This window comes from Myotis yumanensis, unplaced genomic scaffold (genome assembly GCF_028538775.1).
Source record: "Myotis yumanensis isolate MYYU_CA2020_CCGP unplaced genomic scaffold, mMyoYum1.0.hap1 SCAF_22, whole genome shotgun sequence".
Classification (NCBI taxonomy): Eukaryota; Metazoa; Chordata; class Mammalia; order Chiroptera; family Vespertilionidae; genus Myotis; species Myotis yumanensis.
Genome location: NW_027223773.1, coordinates 14,590,532 through 14,607,867, shown reverse-complemented (window position 1 = coordinate 14,607,867; position 17,336 = coordinate 14,590,532). Strand labels below are relative to the sequence as shown.

The window sequence follows — 17,336 nt, the reverse complement described above, 5'->3', positions numbered from 1 at the left end:
GAATCGAACCTGGGACCCTTTATTCCAAAGGCCAATGCTCTATCCACTGAGCCAAACCAGCTAGAGCTGGATAAACATTTTTTTCTTTATTGAATTTATTGGGTGACCTTGGTTAATAAAATTATCTAGGTTTCATGAGTACAATTCTATAATACATCATGGTGTATTGCACTGTGTTCACCACCCCAAGTCAAATCTCCCTCCATCACCATTTATCTCCCCTGTATCCCCTTCTATCTCTCCACCCCCTAAGGATAAACTTTTTTGATTAAAAAGAACAACATCGGCCTGCTTGAATCCTCACGTTATAAACCTTTAACTTGGTACTTACTATTAGGGACAGATTACACATCTATTTTTTTGAAATGTGTTTGGTGCTGGAACTACTAGTTTCAAAGATACTAAAACAAATAATAATTAAAACAACTCCATAATGAAACTCAAGGGTGACCCAAAAGATAACACTGATTTAGGGTAAAAAACATTTTTAAAAATATATATATTTCTATTGACTTCAGAGAGGAAGGGAGAGGGAGAGAAACATTAATGATGAGAATCATTGATCAGCTGCCTCCTGCACGCCCCCTACTGGGGACTGAGCCCACACCCGGGCATGTGCCCTTGACCTGAAATGAACCTGGGACCCTTCAGTCCAAAGGCCAGCGCTCTATCCACTGAGGCAAACTGGCTAGGCCCTAGGGTAAAATTTTGAAAAAGATTAGGCTTCGTGAGCACCTGTGGCCAAGAACGGGCACGAGGATGTAAAGATATATATTTTAGAGGCCCGGTGCATGAATTCGTGCACTGGTGGGGTCCAACTGGCCTGCACCTGATGGGGGCCATTGGGGGCGGACCGGCTGGGGCGAGGGGCCGCAGGCATTCTGGTCGTTCAATTTGCATAGTAGCCTTTTATTAAATAGGATAGGAGGAAGGAAAAAAGCGTTCCCCCATTAGTCTGGTGCTCACTTTTAGCACCAAAAGTAGGAGCAGAAAGAACGAAAAACACCAAGGGCAAACGGGGTTGCCAGGAAGGCAAAGATTATCTCTTGTCCGCCAGCAAGGTGGCCCCACGATAATGCAGTGACCCTCCCGCCGCAGAGGGCGCCCCGCCGGACCTCAGAGGAAGACTACCATTCCCGACCCTCCGCCAGCCCACGAGTCCAGCCGCCCCAGCAATTTGGCGCGCAAGGCATTGTGGGAGTCGTAGTCTTTCTTCCCCTCAGCTCATCGAAGGCGGGGAGATACTGTTTTATGTAAACGACGGCCTTTCCCAGACCCTGGGGCTTCCCTTCCCTTCCTGGTCTTCCCCCACCTTCTTTCACGCGGGAGTTTAAAAATTCCCGCGGCGCCGGCGCGCGAGGCCGGAACACTCGCGAGAACTGCGGTCCCCGCGCCGCGATCTGCTTCCCCCCCTCCCCTCCCCGTCGGCCCTCCCCCTTCCCTCCCCTCCCGGGCGTGTGGGACTCGGCCCGCCTGTCCCGGGGAAGGCGCAGAGCCGGGCTGGCGCTGTCGGAGCGGAGGCGGCAGAGTCGCGTGGGGAGGACCTCGAGCCGCGTCGGCGTTCCGGTCGCTGAGCCCGCGGCGGCCCGGAGTGCGCTCCGAGGCGGCCGGAGGCCCGCGCGGCGGAGGCGTGCGCTCCCGCCTGTGGCGACCGTGTCTCCCGGGAGATGCTGTGACGGACCGCGCGGGAGGAGCTCGTGCCTCGACTCGCCTCGCGCCCCATCGGACCCGCGGCCGCGGCGGCCGGGCCCCCCGCCGTCAGGTAGGGAGGGAGGCCGTGGGCTCCCGCGGCGGAGGGCGGGTCTGCGCGGCCTGGGCCCGTGCGGCCGCCCGGCTGCTCCCGGCTGCGCCCGCCTCGCGGCGCCCCCGCGTGCCGGGCCGAGGCCTGGCATTCACCCGCCCAATGAGCGCCCGACCCGGCTCGCGGGCCGGGCCGGGGGTTCCGTTGGCGGTTGCGGCGCGCAGCGGGGCGGGTTACATAACCGAGGCGCGGCGGCACATGGCGGCGGAGCGGCTCTGGCGGGTGTGCTCGGCGTCGGCGTGGCTCACGGTCTCCCGTGCGGCCGGGAGCATGGCGGGCCTCCCCCGGGGGCCGTCGCCGGGCGGTGTGAGCGGCGGCTACCCCGGCGCCTGCTGCGCGGGCTTCTCGCTGTGGCTCCGGTGAGTCCGGCGGGGAGGGCGCCCCGCGATCTCCAAGGGGCGGCGCCCGGGACGGAGCCGGAGCCGGGGCCGGAGGCGGAGGTGCCCGCTCCGCTCCCGGGTCCCCCGGGCGTGCCGTCCCGCCTGGGCGGGAGCCTGACCGGGCACCTGGGGGTTGCACGCACCCCCGGCGTCCCAGCTGGAAGTCGGTTACTTCTCTTACCGGTTGTCTGTGTTTTTTGGGGGGGGATCGGGGGTGGGGAGGAAGTAATCTGGCCTCAAAATCAATGACATGTATTCATATTGGGTAGCTGTTTTTTTTTTTTTAATAGTTGGAGAACCTGGGTCCTTTATAATAAAATGTCTCTGTTTTATCCACAAATTACCCCGAGGAGCCAGGAGACTGTACGACCCCTCTTTGGTGAACTTGCGTTGGTTGGATCTCGGGGGGGAAGAGAGGAGGGCGGGTTCCCTGATTCTGGGATTTAAACAGGGACGACCAGCCGAGCCCCGGGCAGTGAGCTGTGCTATAGGTTTTAATGCTAACGCTTTCCGGACTGGGGATTTAATGCCAGTTTTTCAGTAACCCTGGACCAAAGTGTCACCAGTTCGCAACACAGCTATGAATATTTTTCAGAAACTGTTTTTTGAAGGTTTTTATACGGCACTTCTGCAACAGACACGTGAGGACTCAAAAGGAACCAAATACTGTTTGTTTCTGTCCTAACCGTGCACGTTCTCAGCGAGGTCTGACTGCCCTTGGGTTGGGGTAGGTCAGCGGCCTCCACCGGCTGCTCCGTCCACTCGGTGGTCACGGCTCTTGGGCTTCAGCTTCTCCGGAGCCATCCAGAGCTGGGCCCCTTTTCCTAAAGATGCACTTGGATGTGCCTTCGCTCGTGTCTTTCCGCCTGGAGTGAACCTCTGCCCCGTGCAAGTTCTCACATTCCCAGGCCTTGTTGGTGTGAATGCCGTCTTTTCTCTGCCCCCTTCTCCCGGGCTCGCACCGCATAGGTGCCTGGATTGTAGCATTTGCGGCGTCTGGGATCTTAGTGGGTGTGTATCTACTCCATGGATCTACTCGTCAGCGTCTAACTCCTCGAGGGCGGGAGCGGGTGATCTTTTTGCCCCTGCATTCCTTTCCCAACACGATGTGTTAAAAGTCGTTGGTGATAAACAAATGTTTGAGTTGTTTGAAAGATCAAATGCTGAAAGGTTAGAAGTTTCTGGGTTCCACTGTTTACATTTCAATCATGATTGTCTTTTTGAGTCAGAAGGAAAAATGTGTACAAAATGCTTTACAGACGCGTTTGCTCAGTATATATTGCAGTATTGAACAACTAGAAGAACAACTAGTTTTATTTTCAGTAGTGGAATTCAGCTGCTTTTGATGGTGTGTATTTCACACAGATGACATGGTATTCTGTATTAATATTTTTCCTAGTAATTTTGCAAATTTTGTTCTGCTTAATACTGAAAATGTAGTGTACTTAAAAATAAGTTGGACCCAATGTTGAGGTATTTATTTATTTTTATTGATTTCAGAAAGGGGGAGAGAGAGAAAAGCATCAGTGATGAGAGGGAATCATCGATTGGCTGCCTCCTGCACGCCCCCCTCTAGGGATGAGTCTGCAACCCCTGCAGGTGCCCTGGCTGGGAATTGAACTGTGACCTCCTGATTCATATAGGTTGATGCTCAACCACTGAGTCATGCCGGTCAGGCCCAATGTTGAGTTTTTTTAGAGCAGTTTTAGGTTCACAACAAAATTGAGTAGAAGGTACAGAGATTTCCACTCATGCGTAGCTTCCCCCGCCGTCAGCAACCCCCACCAGTCAGAACAGCTGGTGAACCTACACTGATGCATCATGATCATCCAAAGTCCGTGGTTTGCACGAGGGTTGTGCTCTTGGTGGTGTGCGTTCTGTGGACTTGGACAAACGTATAATGGCATGCATCCACCTTTACAGTATCAAGCAGTTCCACTGCCCTGGAAATCCTGTGTGCTGCCTAGTCATCCCTCCCGCTCTGCTAACCCCTCGCCACTGCTGGTCATTTCACTGCTTGCATAGTTTTGCCTTGTTCATAATGTCATATAGTTGGAATCATGCAGCATGCAACCTCTTAGATGGGCTTCTTTCACTTAGTAATATGCATTTAAATATCCTCCATGTCTTTTCATGGCTTGACAGCTTTTTTTTTTTTTAAAGCACTGAACACTTATTGTATGGATTACACCACTGTTTCTCCATTCACTTACTGAAGGACATGTGGGTTGTTTCCAGGATTTAATAATTATGAGTAAAGCTGTTCTATATATCCATGTTCAGGTTATTGTGTAGTCATGTTTTCAGTTCCTTTGGATAAGTACCAACGAGTGTGATTGTTGGATCATATGGTAAGAATATTTTAGTTTTGTAAGAAACTGCCAAACTGTCTTCCAAAGTGGAGGTACCATTTTGTATTCCCACTAGCAACGGATGAGAATTTCTGTGGCTTCACATCTTCACAGCATTTGCTGTTGTCAGTTTTTGGTATTTTGGCCAAAATAATAGGTGAATTCAGGTATGTAGTGTTTTTTTACATTGACTTAAGAATTCCACTCAAATATGTTTTCTAGTCTGGGCACCTGTTTTCTACAAAAGAACATATACATGTTAATTTCCTTTCATTTATCATCACTGAATTGAACCAGTACAGGAATAATATCCAGATCACCTAAGCTGTGGTGTTCTGAATATTCTTAGTTATACCCTAATTTCACTAATTGCCCAAGATTTTCTGGGATAAACTCACTGTCACTTGAATTAATTGGCTACTTTTGAAGATAAAGTTGAAGGAACTCTGAATGAGTCTCCTTTGGGGGGTTACTTTATAGACGTTAGTTAGCAGTTAGCAACCGAGGCCATGCTGATCCTTCTGGCACCACTGGGAGAGCACAACCTGCAGGAGTGGAATTGTTTCGCTTGCTTGAGGCAAGCTCTTCTGTTCTGTGTCTCACACGCAGAGCGTGAGAAATACCCACTTCAGGCCCGGGCAGCTGGCAGTGCTATGGGAGTGCCGCCTTCTGAGGGCCCGTTCAGCCTCAGACCAGGCTTTGACTGCCCCCCTTACAGAAATTTTATCTCAGCCAGCACCTTTAATTTATTTCAGGGCTTTATTCATTACTTTTAAGCTTCAACCTGCAGGTCTGCTTCTATTTCTGCATATGCTAAAGGCAGGCCATTGCCAAAGGCCTGAGGCTGCTCGCTGAGCTGGACCTGGACAGAAGCATCTGTGACTTCTGCATGTTTTAATTTGTGTTTCCCTCATGACATATGACGTGCAGCATCTTTTCATGTGCTTATTTGCTGTCTATGTACTTTATTGAAGTGTCTGGGACACTTGGAGTGCGGGAAACGAGTTAAGTCGGCTCGCGTGAATTGCGCGTACTCCGCGGGAGCCGTCTTTAACTCGGTTCATATAGATTTGCGGTGGAGTGCGGGAAACGTGTAAACTCGGGCCGATTGTAACTGCGTATTACCAAATATTTGTTTGTAATCCACCCTTTTGGTGGATGGAACAAAACCAAAAGACAGAGCCATCTTATATTTTGGCGGGAAATTCACCCGCACTCCAAGTGTTAAAGGTCTTTGGCCATTTTTAAATTGGTTGTTTCTTGTTGGGTTTTAAGAATATTGAGTGTGTTTTAAATAAATTGGAATTTATTATTTAACTTGTTTATTCCTGCCCCTGCTAATATCTTGCTATCCTAATTTACCACATATGTAGGACCTATTAGTTGCAAGTCATTGTGACCCTCTGGAATTCACAGGAATAAGATATGATTTTTGCCTTTTAAAAATACTTTTTTATTGATTTCAGAGAGGAAGGGAGAGGGAGAGAGAGAGAGAAACATCAATGATGTGAATCACGGATTGGCCACCTCCTGCACGCCCCCTATTGGGGATCAAGCCTGCAACCCGGGCACATGCCCTTGACTAGAATCGAACCTGGGACCCTTCAGTTCACAGGCCGATGCTCTATCCACTGAGCCAAACCAGCTAGAGCTGATTTTTGCCTTTTAGAAAATCAGTATAGTGGGGAAGACAGGCAAGCACAAGTAATGAGTTTTTAAAAATTATATTTAGCATTATTAACACAAAGGTGAAAGGGGTGATCTTAGAGATGAAATTAAATATGAGAGGGTGGATCTACCCAGAGCTCCTTGGGGAATCTAGTCTGTGAATGGTGGGCTTGGAGATGGAGGTGAAAGGAGAGACAGCAGAAATAAAAGAATGAAAGTGCTAGGCAGTGGCCAACTCATGAAGGAAGTTAAGTGGTTTGAGGAGGCAGTGCTGTGAAGTAGCCAGGGACTTCCCGCTGTGGAGAGCCTTGTTTGCCTGTGGCTGCAGGTGTTAACTGTGATGTGCAGCAGGGAGTCGGTTTGAGGAGGGGAGTGACATGATCCATGTGCTTCGTCAAGAAACCAGTGTTTACCTGGGACAGCCAGCACAGTGTTCTGGCTGTGCCTTTCTAGGTCTTGAGGAGGAGTTGAAACTTTGTAAGTTACCTTCTAGAGCAGCGGTTCTCAACCTTCCCAATGCCGCGGCCCTTTAATACAGTTCCTCATGTTGTGGGGACCCCCAACCATGAAATTATTTTCGTTGCTACTTCATAACTGTAATGTTGTTACTGTTATGAATCGTCATGTAAATATCTGATATGCAGGATGTATTTTTATTGTTACAAATTGAACATAATTAAAGCATAGTGATGAATCACAAAAACAATATGTAATTATATATGTGTTTTCCGATGGTCTTAGGTGACCCCTGTGAAAGAGTCGTTCATCCCCAAAGGGGTCGCGACCCACAGGTTGAGAACCGCTATTCTAGAGGTTGCCAATGCTGGCACGTCATAAAAGCGTTTTCTTTTGGAACTTAATGTTGTTTCACTGTCATATTGCTTACATTGTTTAATAAGTCTCCTGTCATTGTTATCTTTGTTTCTTTGTGTGAGGTGCTACTTTTAAGATCTCTGTATTTTGGTGGAGTTTTTTCATGTTCCTTGTGCTTCTGAGGTTTACTGACCTTTTTGGATTTGTGGGATTATAGTTGTCATCAAATTAGGGGGAAATTTGGCCATTTGTTTTTCAAATATTTCTGTTGTCTCCTTTTGGAGATCTCTGTTACAAATATTGGGGCACTCGAGGTTGTGCCTTAGCTCTGTCCTTTTCCTCCTGGCCCAGCTTTCTTTCTCTGCTTCATTTTAGACAGTTATTTACTGTGGGTGTTTACATTTACTGCTGCTTCCTATGTCTAATCTATTAATACCATTCAATGAATTTGTCATCTTTAGAAATTTGATTTAGTCTTACATCTTCCAGATCTCTCCTTAACATGCTCATACTTCCTCTATCATCTTGGACTAAAGGCTAGAATAACTGATTTAATTTCCTCATCAACTCATTCTAACTTCTGTCATTTTTAGATCTGTTTCTGTTAGTTGTTTTTCCCTGCTTACTATGAGTCCTTTTCCTGCCGCTTTCCTTGCCTGATGATATATATCTATATATGTAGATATATATATTTTAAATGATATCTATATCTATATATATATCTCTATATATTTTAAATGTATTTTTATTGATTTCAGAGAGGAAGGGAGAGGGAGAGAGAGACAGGAACATCAATGATGAGAGAATCATTGACCGGCTGCCTCCGCACGCCCCCTACTGGGGATCGAGCCTGCAACCCGGGCATGTGCCCTGACTGGAATTGAACCCGGGACCCTTCGGTCCCCAGGCTGACGCTCTATCCACTAAGCCGAGCCAGCTAGGGAGCCTGTTGATATTTTTTATAACTTTTGTTGTTGTTGTTTAGTTGATTTTAGAGAGAGAAAAAGAGAGGGAGAGGGAGAGAAACATCAATTTATAGTTCCTCCACTTATTCATGCCTTCATTGGTTGATTCTTGTATGTGCCCTGACTGGGAATGGAACCCCAAAACTTGGCATATCAGGACGATGCTCTAATCAACAAAGCTACCAGGCCAGGTGTCTGATGATTTTAGGTTGGATGGCAGACATTGTAAATTTTGCTTTCTTAAATGCTGAATATTTTTGCATTCCTTTATATAGTCTTGAGCTTAGTTCCAAATAAGTTAGTTGGAAAGTCTTTGATTCTTTTGAGGCTTGCTTTATTGAGCCTTTCTAGACAAGGGCTAATTTTTCTCCCTATTATTGAAGAAATCAGTGCCTTTCTGAGTACTCTACTGTGTGCCCCATGTATTATGAGGTTTTTCCACTATGGAGCTATTCCTGGCCCTGAGTAAGCTCTAGGGGTTGTTTCTCCTTTAGTTTTCCAATGATTCATTCCTTGGCCTCTGGTAGTTTCCTTACATGCTTACGTTGATCATGTGAAGATTCAGGGGAAACCACTGCGGAATTCTGGAGTTCTTTGTATGGCCAATTGTACTGCAGTACTCTGCCTGAGAATTCTAGCTACCTTGGCTTCCTGGCATTCTCAACTCTCTCTTCTCAACTTAGAGAGACCCTTGGGCTGTATTTGGGTTCCCCACTGTGCTCTGTGTCCTGGACATTCTATACACAGCCCTAGAGGTCATCTGGTTTGTTTTACTTCCCTAAGGGCCCACTATCCTGTGCTACCTTTTGTCCATTGTCTGAAATCCTTGTTTTCATATACTCTGTCCTGTTTTTTAAAGTGGGAGGGTATATCTGCAGTGAAAATTACAATTTAAAAATATACTGTGACTCAGCCAGTACTTCCACATCATAATCTTTGTTTTATATTAAAAACAATAATACAGTAACAGACAATACATCCAGCCTCAGAAAGAAAACATTTTATTTTCAAATAATTGATCATTGTTCATTATTCATTCAGACGAACTTTGGAATCACCTTGTGAAAGTCTTAAAAACTATGTTGGGATGACCCTGATTGAATTGCAATGATCATAAAACTTTTTTGCTAAATGCCCATGAACACTCCACTGAATACATTTTGAGGAGAACTACCACATGGAATTCTGAAGGTTTTAGCTGTGGATAAATGACTTTGGTTTTAAGTTTATTTTCTTTTATTTCATTTTATTTGTTAATCCTCACCCGAGGATATTTTTCCATTAATTTTTAGAGAGTGGAAGGGAGGGGAGAGACAGAGAGAGAGAAACATCAGTGTAAGAGAGGTACATCGATTGGTTGGCTCCACCATGTGCCCCAATCAGGGCTAGGGATCCAGCTGCAACCGAGGTATGTGCCCTTTACCAGAATCAAACCTGGGACCCTTCAGACCACAGGCCCATGCTCTGTCCACTGAGCCAAACCAGCTAGGGCTGGTTTTAAGTTTAATAGGAAAATATATTAACTTCAGTTTACTATTACACTCATTTTATCAAGGCTATAGAAGGCTATCAGTGGAGGAAACATCATAATATCAATGATCGTGGCCTTTCCTAAAGTTTTCCTCTGTACTAAGATACTTAGGAGAGAGGAATGTGATCAATCTGTGTAAATTATACTGCTTTCAGCAACTAAGGCTTAGGATCCTATAAATATGAGATGTTGCACTTGAGGCTAATGGTCACTATTTTCCATTTACTATGTTACAGTAATTATAACCTAATTAATTTATATTCAACTAGAGGCCTGGTGCACAAAATTCGTGCACTGAGGAGGGGGGGCGTCTCTCAGCCCAGCCTGTCCCCTCTCACAAACTGGGAGCCCTCAGGAGATGTCCTACTGATGGCTTAGGCCTGTGGGGAGCGGGCCTAAGCCGCAGTCTGGCCTCCCTCTGCGGGAAGTGACTGGGCTGATTAGGGGGAAGCACTAGCCCCATCACCCCGCTGCTGCTGCCACTGCCGGCCGCCGCAGCCACCAAGGTATTCATCAACACGGACTCCACTCCCTTCACCACAAAAAAATGACAACTTTCTTTAGGCATTTTCAAGATGTCTCTTTCATAGGATATGACATTTCTTTCTTTCTTTTTTTTTTTTTAATTCTCACCTGAGGATATGTTTCCATTGATTTTTAGAGAGAGGGAAAGACAGAGAGAAACATCAGTGTGAGAGGGACACTTCGATTGGCTGCCTTCTGCATGAGCCCTGACCTGGGCCCCGGCCAGGGAGGAGCCTGCAACCTAGGTACATGCCCTTGATCAGAATCTAATCTGGACCCTGTGGTCGGCAGGCCGAGGCTCTATCCACTGGGCAAACCAGCTAGGGCAGGATATGACATTCCTTAGCCCCTTCAGCAGCAGACCTCAGTTTTTTCCTCCAGGAGTGTGGTGGAAAAACCCTAGATCACCTTGGATTTTCATAACCCCAAGTTACCAAGAACACTGCAAGTGGCGGCGTACAGGGAGCTTAGCCAGTGAGCGGTCAGAAAAGGTGTTTCCTCTGCAGCTCACGCACAGAGGCCCCCCTGCGTTGTGTCCGCTGGGCTGTTGCATGCTGCCTGCCCAGATGCCCGCCCTCCCTCTGCGGCGGTTGACACTATGGGCGCCGCCATTTTGTGACGGAGTGGTGGTTAATTTGCATATTACCCTTTTATTAGATTAGATTATACTTTAGGATTTGTTTTGGATAATAAAAAGACTTCCACTCTTTTGTTGTTAATCCTCGCCCGAGGATTTTTTCCCATTGATTTTTAGAGAGGGGAAGGTGAGAAAGAAACATTGATTGGTTGACTCCTGCACAGGCCCCAATCAGGGATCAACCTGCAATTTAGGTACGTGCCCTGGCGGAGTCAAACCAGAAGCACAGGATGATGCTCCAACCAACTGAACCACCTGGCCAGGGCTCTTTAATTTTTAAAGTTTCTTCCTCACTAGCAAGCTAAATCTTTGGTTTCTTTAAGCATATTAAACATACTTGTGTTCTGATTATTTAACTGTCTGAAGTCTTTGCAGACTTATTTTGCCAGATGTTGATCATATCATTATTCTGTTTTGTTATTTTGATTGTGAGCCCCTTTTTGTTGGAACTTTGAGAACTCTGAAGATTCCAGAGAAAATGTGGTGGTTTCTGGAGGTTGCTTGGAACGTTACCAACCTGAGAACACTTTGTAAGAAATTCTTCACCTGAGTACTTCCTTACAGCATGGTTTGAATTCTGGCCACTGATTTGTGTGAAGGGAAATTTTCTGAGTAGAGACTTGTTGCCAAGGTCAAAATAGGCAACTTTATTTCTCCTTGTCCTGCACAATGAATGTTTCTCTCGCTAATCTTTATGCTGATGATAGAGCCCTGTGGAGTGTAATGTAGAGTGTGGGGTGGGGAGGCTCTTCTTGGCTTATTGGCTCTGGCTCCGTTGGCCCAAAGCTTTATCTTCTTCCTCTCTGGACCTCAGAGTGCTGAAAGCAACGTCAGGCTCACCAGGACGGGTCAGCCTCACAGCCAGGCAGCTTACTTGCCTTACAAAATACCTACTGTCTCTTCCCTTTTGGCTTTGCCAACGCAGTAATCATCAGAAAAGATACTTTTACACTTTAACCATTATATTTGGTTGTTCACAATGGAAGGGTGATTCAGGGAATCTAGTCTTATATATATATGGTAATGAAACATAATTTTAGATTTTTTTCTATCTAGTTAAAGAAGTGCCAAACTCAGTTTCTTAAGTTACTGTGGATTTGGACTTTTTTTTTCTCTTGGACTTTCCCCCCTTTTATTATAGCAGTAATTTTTCTAAAATGTATATTAGTATTTTTTGTGTGTGAAGTATTCTTTGAGAGTCAGGCAATAAGATTAATTGCATTGAACCAGTTTTCAAAGAATCTAGGGACTCATATATGTCCTTGGGACATCTTGCTTAATGAATCTTTATTCTGCTAAGTCTGGGAAATATTTTCTTAGGAGAGAATACCTCAGATCCAGAAGCACATTAATATCTATTTTTTATCATCATACTTCAGTTTTAGGTTTTTTATTTTTGATGGCTTTTCTTATTCTCCTGGTTAGAGATAAACAAGTGTATTATGATAGAAATATCATGGAAATATCTTTTTGAAACATTTACAGTGAAAGTATGCAAGACTTAGCAGCACAAGTGACGAGCGGTCTTCTGCAGTTCCCAGAAGTGACTATTGAAGCCCTGGGAGAAGATGAAATCACATTAGAATCTGTACTTCGTGGAAAGTTTGCTGCAGGTAATGTTGCTGAAAATTTGCAAATTTGATTGATTTGTAAGATAAGTAATAAGTATCTATTGCAATTTCTTTAATGTGGATGAGAAAAAAAGCATATCCTGGTTAGAGTGGTCTTAAGTAAATGCATAACATCTATGACTACACATATAGTAGTATCTACATACTCTGGAACACATTTTCAGTGACTCGGGAGGGAGTGTAGTTTATTTTTCTTCATTAAAAATACCACATATTTAATATCTTTTAGTATTGAGTATCTACATTTGGAAAGTAGAAATAATACACAGCTGGTTTTTCTTTATAATTAGTAAGTTTTTTTGTGAGCTTGGATTAGAACCTAAACAGTCTTATGAATAAAGCAATTCTGAATTTTAGGGCCCTGTGGGAGACAAAATATTAGTTTTGTAATTCCATTAATCTGAACAAGATCTCAATATATATGGTTTGGATTATATAATACAGAAAATCACACCCAAAAAGCCATTATATTATGAATTTCAGCTTAGTGAAAGACACTGCAGAATACATTTTTAAAAATGATCTTATTGATTTTAGAGACAGGAAGGGAGAGAGAGAAACATCTATTGGCTGCCTCCTGCCGGGAATCAAGCCTGCAACCTGAGTGTGTGCCCTGACCGGGAATGGAACCGGTGACTTTTCAGTGCATGGGACAGCGCTCAGCCAGCTGAGCCGCACTGGCCAGGGCTGCAGAAGACTTTTCTGAAAGTGAATATCACAGCCCTCCTTCCTAGGAGAAAGAGAAGCGAAACATTTGTATTGGTCATTTAGCTGTTTTTTAAAGTGGCCAATTGAAGAAATCAATGCCCCTCTTGAACAGTACTTACTATAACAACTTTTCACTGAGGTAAATAGTAGACTTTTCTAAGTAATTACTATTCTGTGTGGCTGAGAATCAAATAAGAAGTGACCTGTTCTAAGTTATTAGATAGCAGGTGGTAAATATGAGCTTTGAACCCATGCCTTCTATGTCCCCACTCTGCCATACTACTTCCTTAAACTATTTAGCCTCCCCTCAGCTATAATCTAGTATATCCAACTATCTTTCTACTTAGATGCATGAGAGATATCAAAAATTTAGTAATAAAAGTTACCACCGTCCATCTAGCAGCTCCTGTTTTACTTACCTCCCATATCTTATTCATCAGCAAGCAGGTCCTTTTAGTACTGACTCTAAGATGAATCTTCAGTCAATCAACTTTTCCCAATTATTGATCACCAACCAAGCATAGGTATCATTTCCCCACTTCTTTATGCTTCCCCCTTACTATCTATTCTCTGCTTAACAGCTAGAGTAACATCTGTTTCATTTTATTTAATTTTAAATATATTTTTATTGATTTCAGAGAAGAAGGGAGAGGGGGAGTTTGATAGAAACATGAATGATGAGAGAGAATCATTGATCGGCTGCCTCCTGCACATCCCCTACTGGGGATCCAGCCTGTAACCCAGGCATGTGTTTTGACTGGGAATCAAACCTTGACCTCCTCGTTCATAGGTCAATGCTCATCCATTGCACCATGCCAGCACATTTAAAAACAGAAATCAGATGGTCACTGTCCTGCTTAATACCCTCTAGTTACTTTAAATTGCATGAAGAGTAAAATCCACACATGACTAGAAGGGCTTCTGATAGATACTTCCTTTTGTTATGCTACTTAGGTCTTGTCTTCTCAGTTAGATTTTGAATTCTTCTGGAATAGAGTCACATGTTATATTTTAGAACACTTAGTTTAACTCTTAAGGTATAATGTAGTTAAAATATGAGCTTTGGACTTAAATGGGATCTACTTCTGCCCTGGTATTTAGCTGTTCGTCTTTGGGCAAATTATTTTACTGTATGAAAGTTTAGTTGCCTTTTCTCTGTATTGAGGTTCAACAAGGAGTCAATGAGATAATGCATTTAATTGCATAGCATGGTGCCTCTACTGGTTATTTATTATTATTATACTAGAAACCCAGTGCATGAAATTGGTGCATGGGTAGGGACCCTAGGCCTGGCTGGCAATCAGGGCCAATTGGGGCCTTCTGGCTGCTGAGCGGGGCCTCCCTTCCCCGGCTGCTGGCTGCCAGCTGGGGCCTTCCTTCATCCTGCGCCGCCCCCTGGTGGTCAGCACACGTCATGGCAAGCGTTCGGTCTCCCAGTTGAACTCCCGTGGGGACAATTTGCATATTAGGCTTTTCTATATATATAGATTATGTATGTAAAAGTTTTTAGTTTTGTTATACACATACAATATTAAAATAAGCAACATGTTTGCTTTTTTTCTTCCAGGGAAAAATGGACTTGCTTACTTGACTTGTGGCCCACAGCTTGAGGTAGTGCACTCTATAACAGGAGAGCGGTTGTCTGCGTATAGATTCAGTGGACTGAGTGACGAGTCACCTATCATCCTCGCTGTGAAAGAGTTCTCTTGGCAGAAGAGAAGCGGATTGCTGATTGGACTGGAAGATGCAGAAGGGAGTGTCCTCTGTCTCTATGACCTGGGCATATCCCGAGTGGTTAAAGCAGTCGTTCTTCCTGGAAGGGTAGGTACAGTGTAAGATGTGTGGACATCTTGTTTCAAAACTGAGCCCCTGCTGATTACAGTGACAACGGTGCGTTTACTCAGTGTACTTCTAATTGGTTCACTTTATGGAAGTATGCTAGTTTTCGTTTAAGAGTTCAAAATAAAAAAGTTTATAAATATACTTATTACTTTGGCTTTTTTTTTCCTGGGTTGTTTGAGACTACAGTTGACCCTTGAACAATGCAGGGGTTAGGGGCGCTGATCCCTCCCCCCCTCGGCACACGTGAAAATCTGTGCATAACTTTTTTAAAAAATATATTTTATTGATTTTTCACAGAGAGGAAGGGAGAGGAATAGAGAGTTAGAAACATCAATGAGAGAGAAACATCGACCAGCTGCCTCCTGCACACCCCCAACTGGTGCCTGCAACCAAGGTACATGCCTTTGACCGGAATCTAACCTGGGACCCTTCAGCCCGCAGGCCGACGCTCCATCCACTGAGCCAAACTGGCTAGGACTGTGCATAACTTTTGACTCCCCAAAACTTAATAGCCTACTGTTGACTAGAACCCTTACTGATACAATTAACATCTACTTTGTATATTACATGTATTATATACTGTATTCTTACAATAGTGTAAGCTAGAGAAAAAAAAGAAAGTCATAAGAAAGAGAAAATACATTTATAGTACTGTATATACTATGAAAAAAATATCCACATGTAAATGGACCTGTGTGGTTCAAACCTGTGTTGTTCAAGAGTCAACTACATAGTTTTGGAGCAATATGGAAAACATGTCTGTTATTATTTAAGATTTGAAGAATGTATTTAAATAGTGGACTCATTTATAGTCACCATTTCTTAACTGTAGTATCTACATGCCCTCCATATGCCAGACATTTTACCCAGTAGTAATGATAGAAGTACTTTGAATTTGGTTTGCTCAGCAGGTTTCATACATGATGAAAACCTCTATACACTTAACAAATGCACACACACATCCACAAATACAAAGTTATGGAAGAATAGAATTCTTCCTATACCTGGTGTGAAAAAAGTATACACTGAGATATACATAAAAATGTGTGTATGTATATGGGATGTATATAGTCATAGAATAGTTTTTAAAGTTAAAAGGGAACTTAATGACAAAATGTGTTTTTACAGTTGAGGAAACTGACCTTGTAGGCCAGTGATGGCGAACCTCTGACACGCGAACTCATTTTTTTGGTTGATTTTTCTTTGTTAAATGGCATTTAAATATATAAAATAAATATCAAAAATATAAGTCTTTGTTTTACTATGGTGGCAAATATCAAAAAATTTCTATATGTGACACGGCACCAGAGTTAAGTTAGGGTTTTTCAAAATGCTGACACGCCGAGCTCAAAAGGTTCGCCATCACTGTTGTAGGCCAGTGTGCAGAGTCTGCAGTAATTGATGGTGTTATATATGTACTTGCCAGTGATGATGATTCTAAGGCAGAATTAACTTAGCAAAACATATATTGAGTACTTACTATAAATCAAGCTATTTGCTAGATTTTGAGGACAAATAGATGAATTGAACTTGGTTCGTGCTGTCTGAAATCTTGTAGTCCAGTAGAAGGCTGATAAGATTACAGCATAAATATAATAAGCACTTTCATAAATTCAACCATTTAGAACATGGAGAACACTTGAATAATTTCTACTCAAAAAGGTTGGACATTTCAGGCAAAGGGACCAGAATGTAAAAAGTCACAGTATATGGAACATTTGGGGAAAAGGCTTATTTAGAATTAGAGACCGGTGCATGAAATTCGTGCACAGGTAGGGTCAAAGGGTTATCATGAACATTAAATGAACCAATTAGCACATCAGTTATTTCAGCTGCATGATTTTTTATATATTGAAATAATGGTATAATCCCTATTATATTGAAAGATTTAATTATGTTATTCATATTCACAAGTATCAGATGCAGATTTTCGATTTTGTTTGAAATTGTCTGTTAAACCTAGTAACCTGCCTTAACGTCAAAAGTTATTATGTTTTAATTGCATTTTCTCACCTTGTATAAGAAAAGCAAATCATATATTCTCCTTTCTAGGTAATAGCTATTGAACCTATAATTAATCATGGAGGAGCCAGTGCAAGCACTCAGCATTTGCACCCAAGTTTGCGGTGGCTTTTTGGGGTGGCAGCTGTGGCAACTAATGTTGGACAGATCCTTCTCATTGACCTATGTCTTGATGACTTATCATGCAGTCAGAATGAAGTGGAGGCATCAGGTAATTTCTTTGCTTGAAACCAAAAATTGAACACCAGAATATTTTGATATAAGGGATTGAGTTTTTCAAAGTAAAAAAATTTTTTATAGAGACTTCTTTATGTATCTTTGTTTCTTTCATTGTTTGGACCTATTGTTTTAATGTTTTGGGCACTGTTGATAGCTTTTGCATTTTAGTCTATTTTGTTGATGAACTGTTCATATACTAAAGTAGGTATTGAAAGAGAAGGCCCAGCCCATGTGGTTCAGTGA

At 43.6% G+C, this 17,336-nt stretch overlaps 1 protein-coding gene across 1 annotated transcript in view; it reads left to right on the top strand.

Moving 5' to 3' along the window:
* The first annotated feature begins 1,527 nt into the window (after positions 1 to 1,527).
* The window catches only part of AHCTF1 (AT-hook containing transcription factor 1), a 72,467-nt gene continuing 56,658 nt past the window's right edge, over positions 1,528 to 17,336 (top strand). The window contains exons 1-4 of the mRNA XM_070401370.1: positions 1,528 to 1,762; positions 12,157 to 12,284; positions 14,578 to 14,831; positions 16,905 to 17,085. Of these exons, the coding sequence (XP_070257471.1) occupies positions 12,164 to 12,284; positions 14,578 to 14,831; positions 16,905 to 17,085 (556 nt within the window). The 5' untranslated portion in view covers positions 1,528 to 1,762; positions 12,157 to 12,163. The remainder of the gene's footprint in view (positions 1,763 to 12,156; positions 12,285 to 14,577; positions 14,832 to 16,904; positions 17,086 to 17,336) is intronic.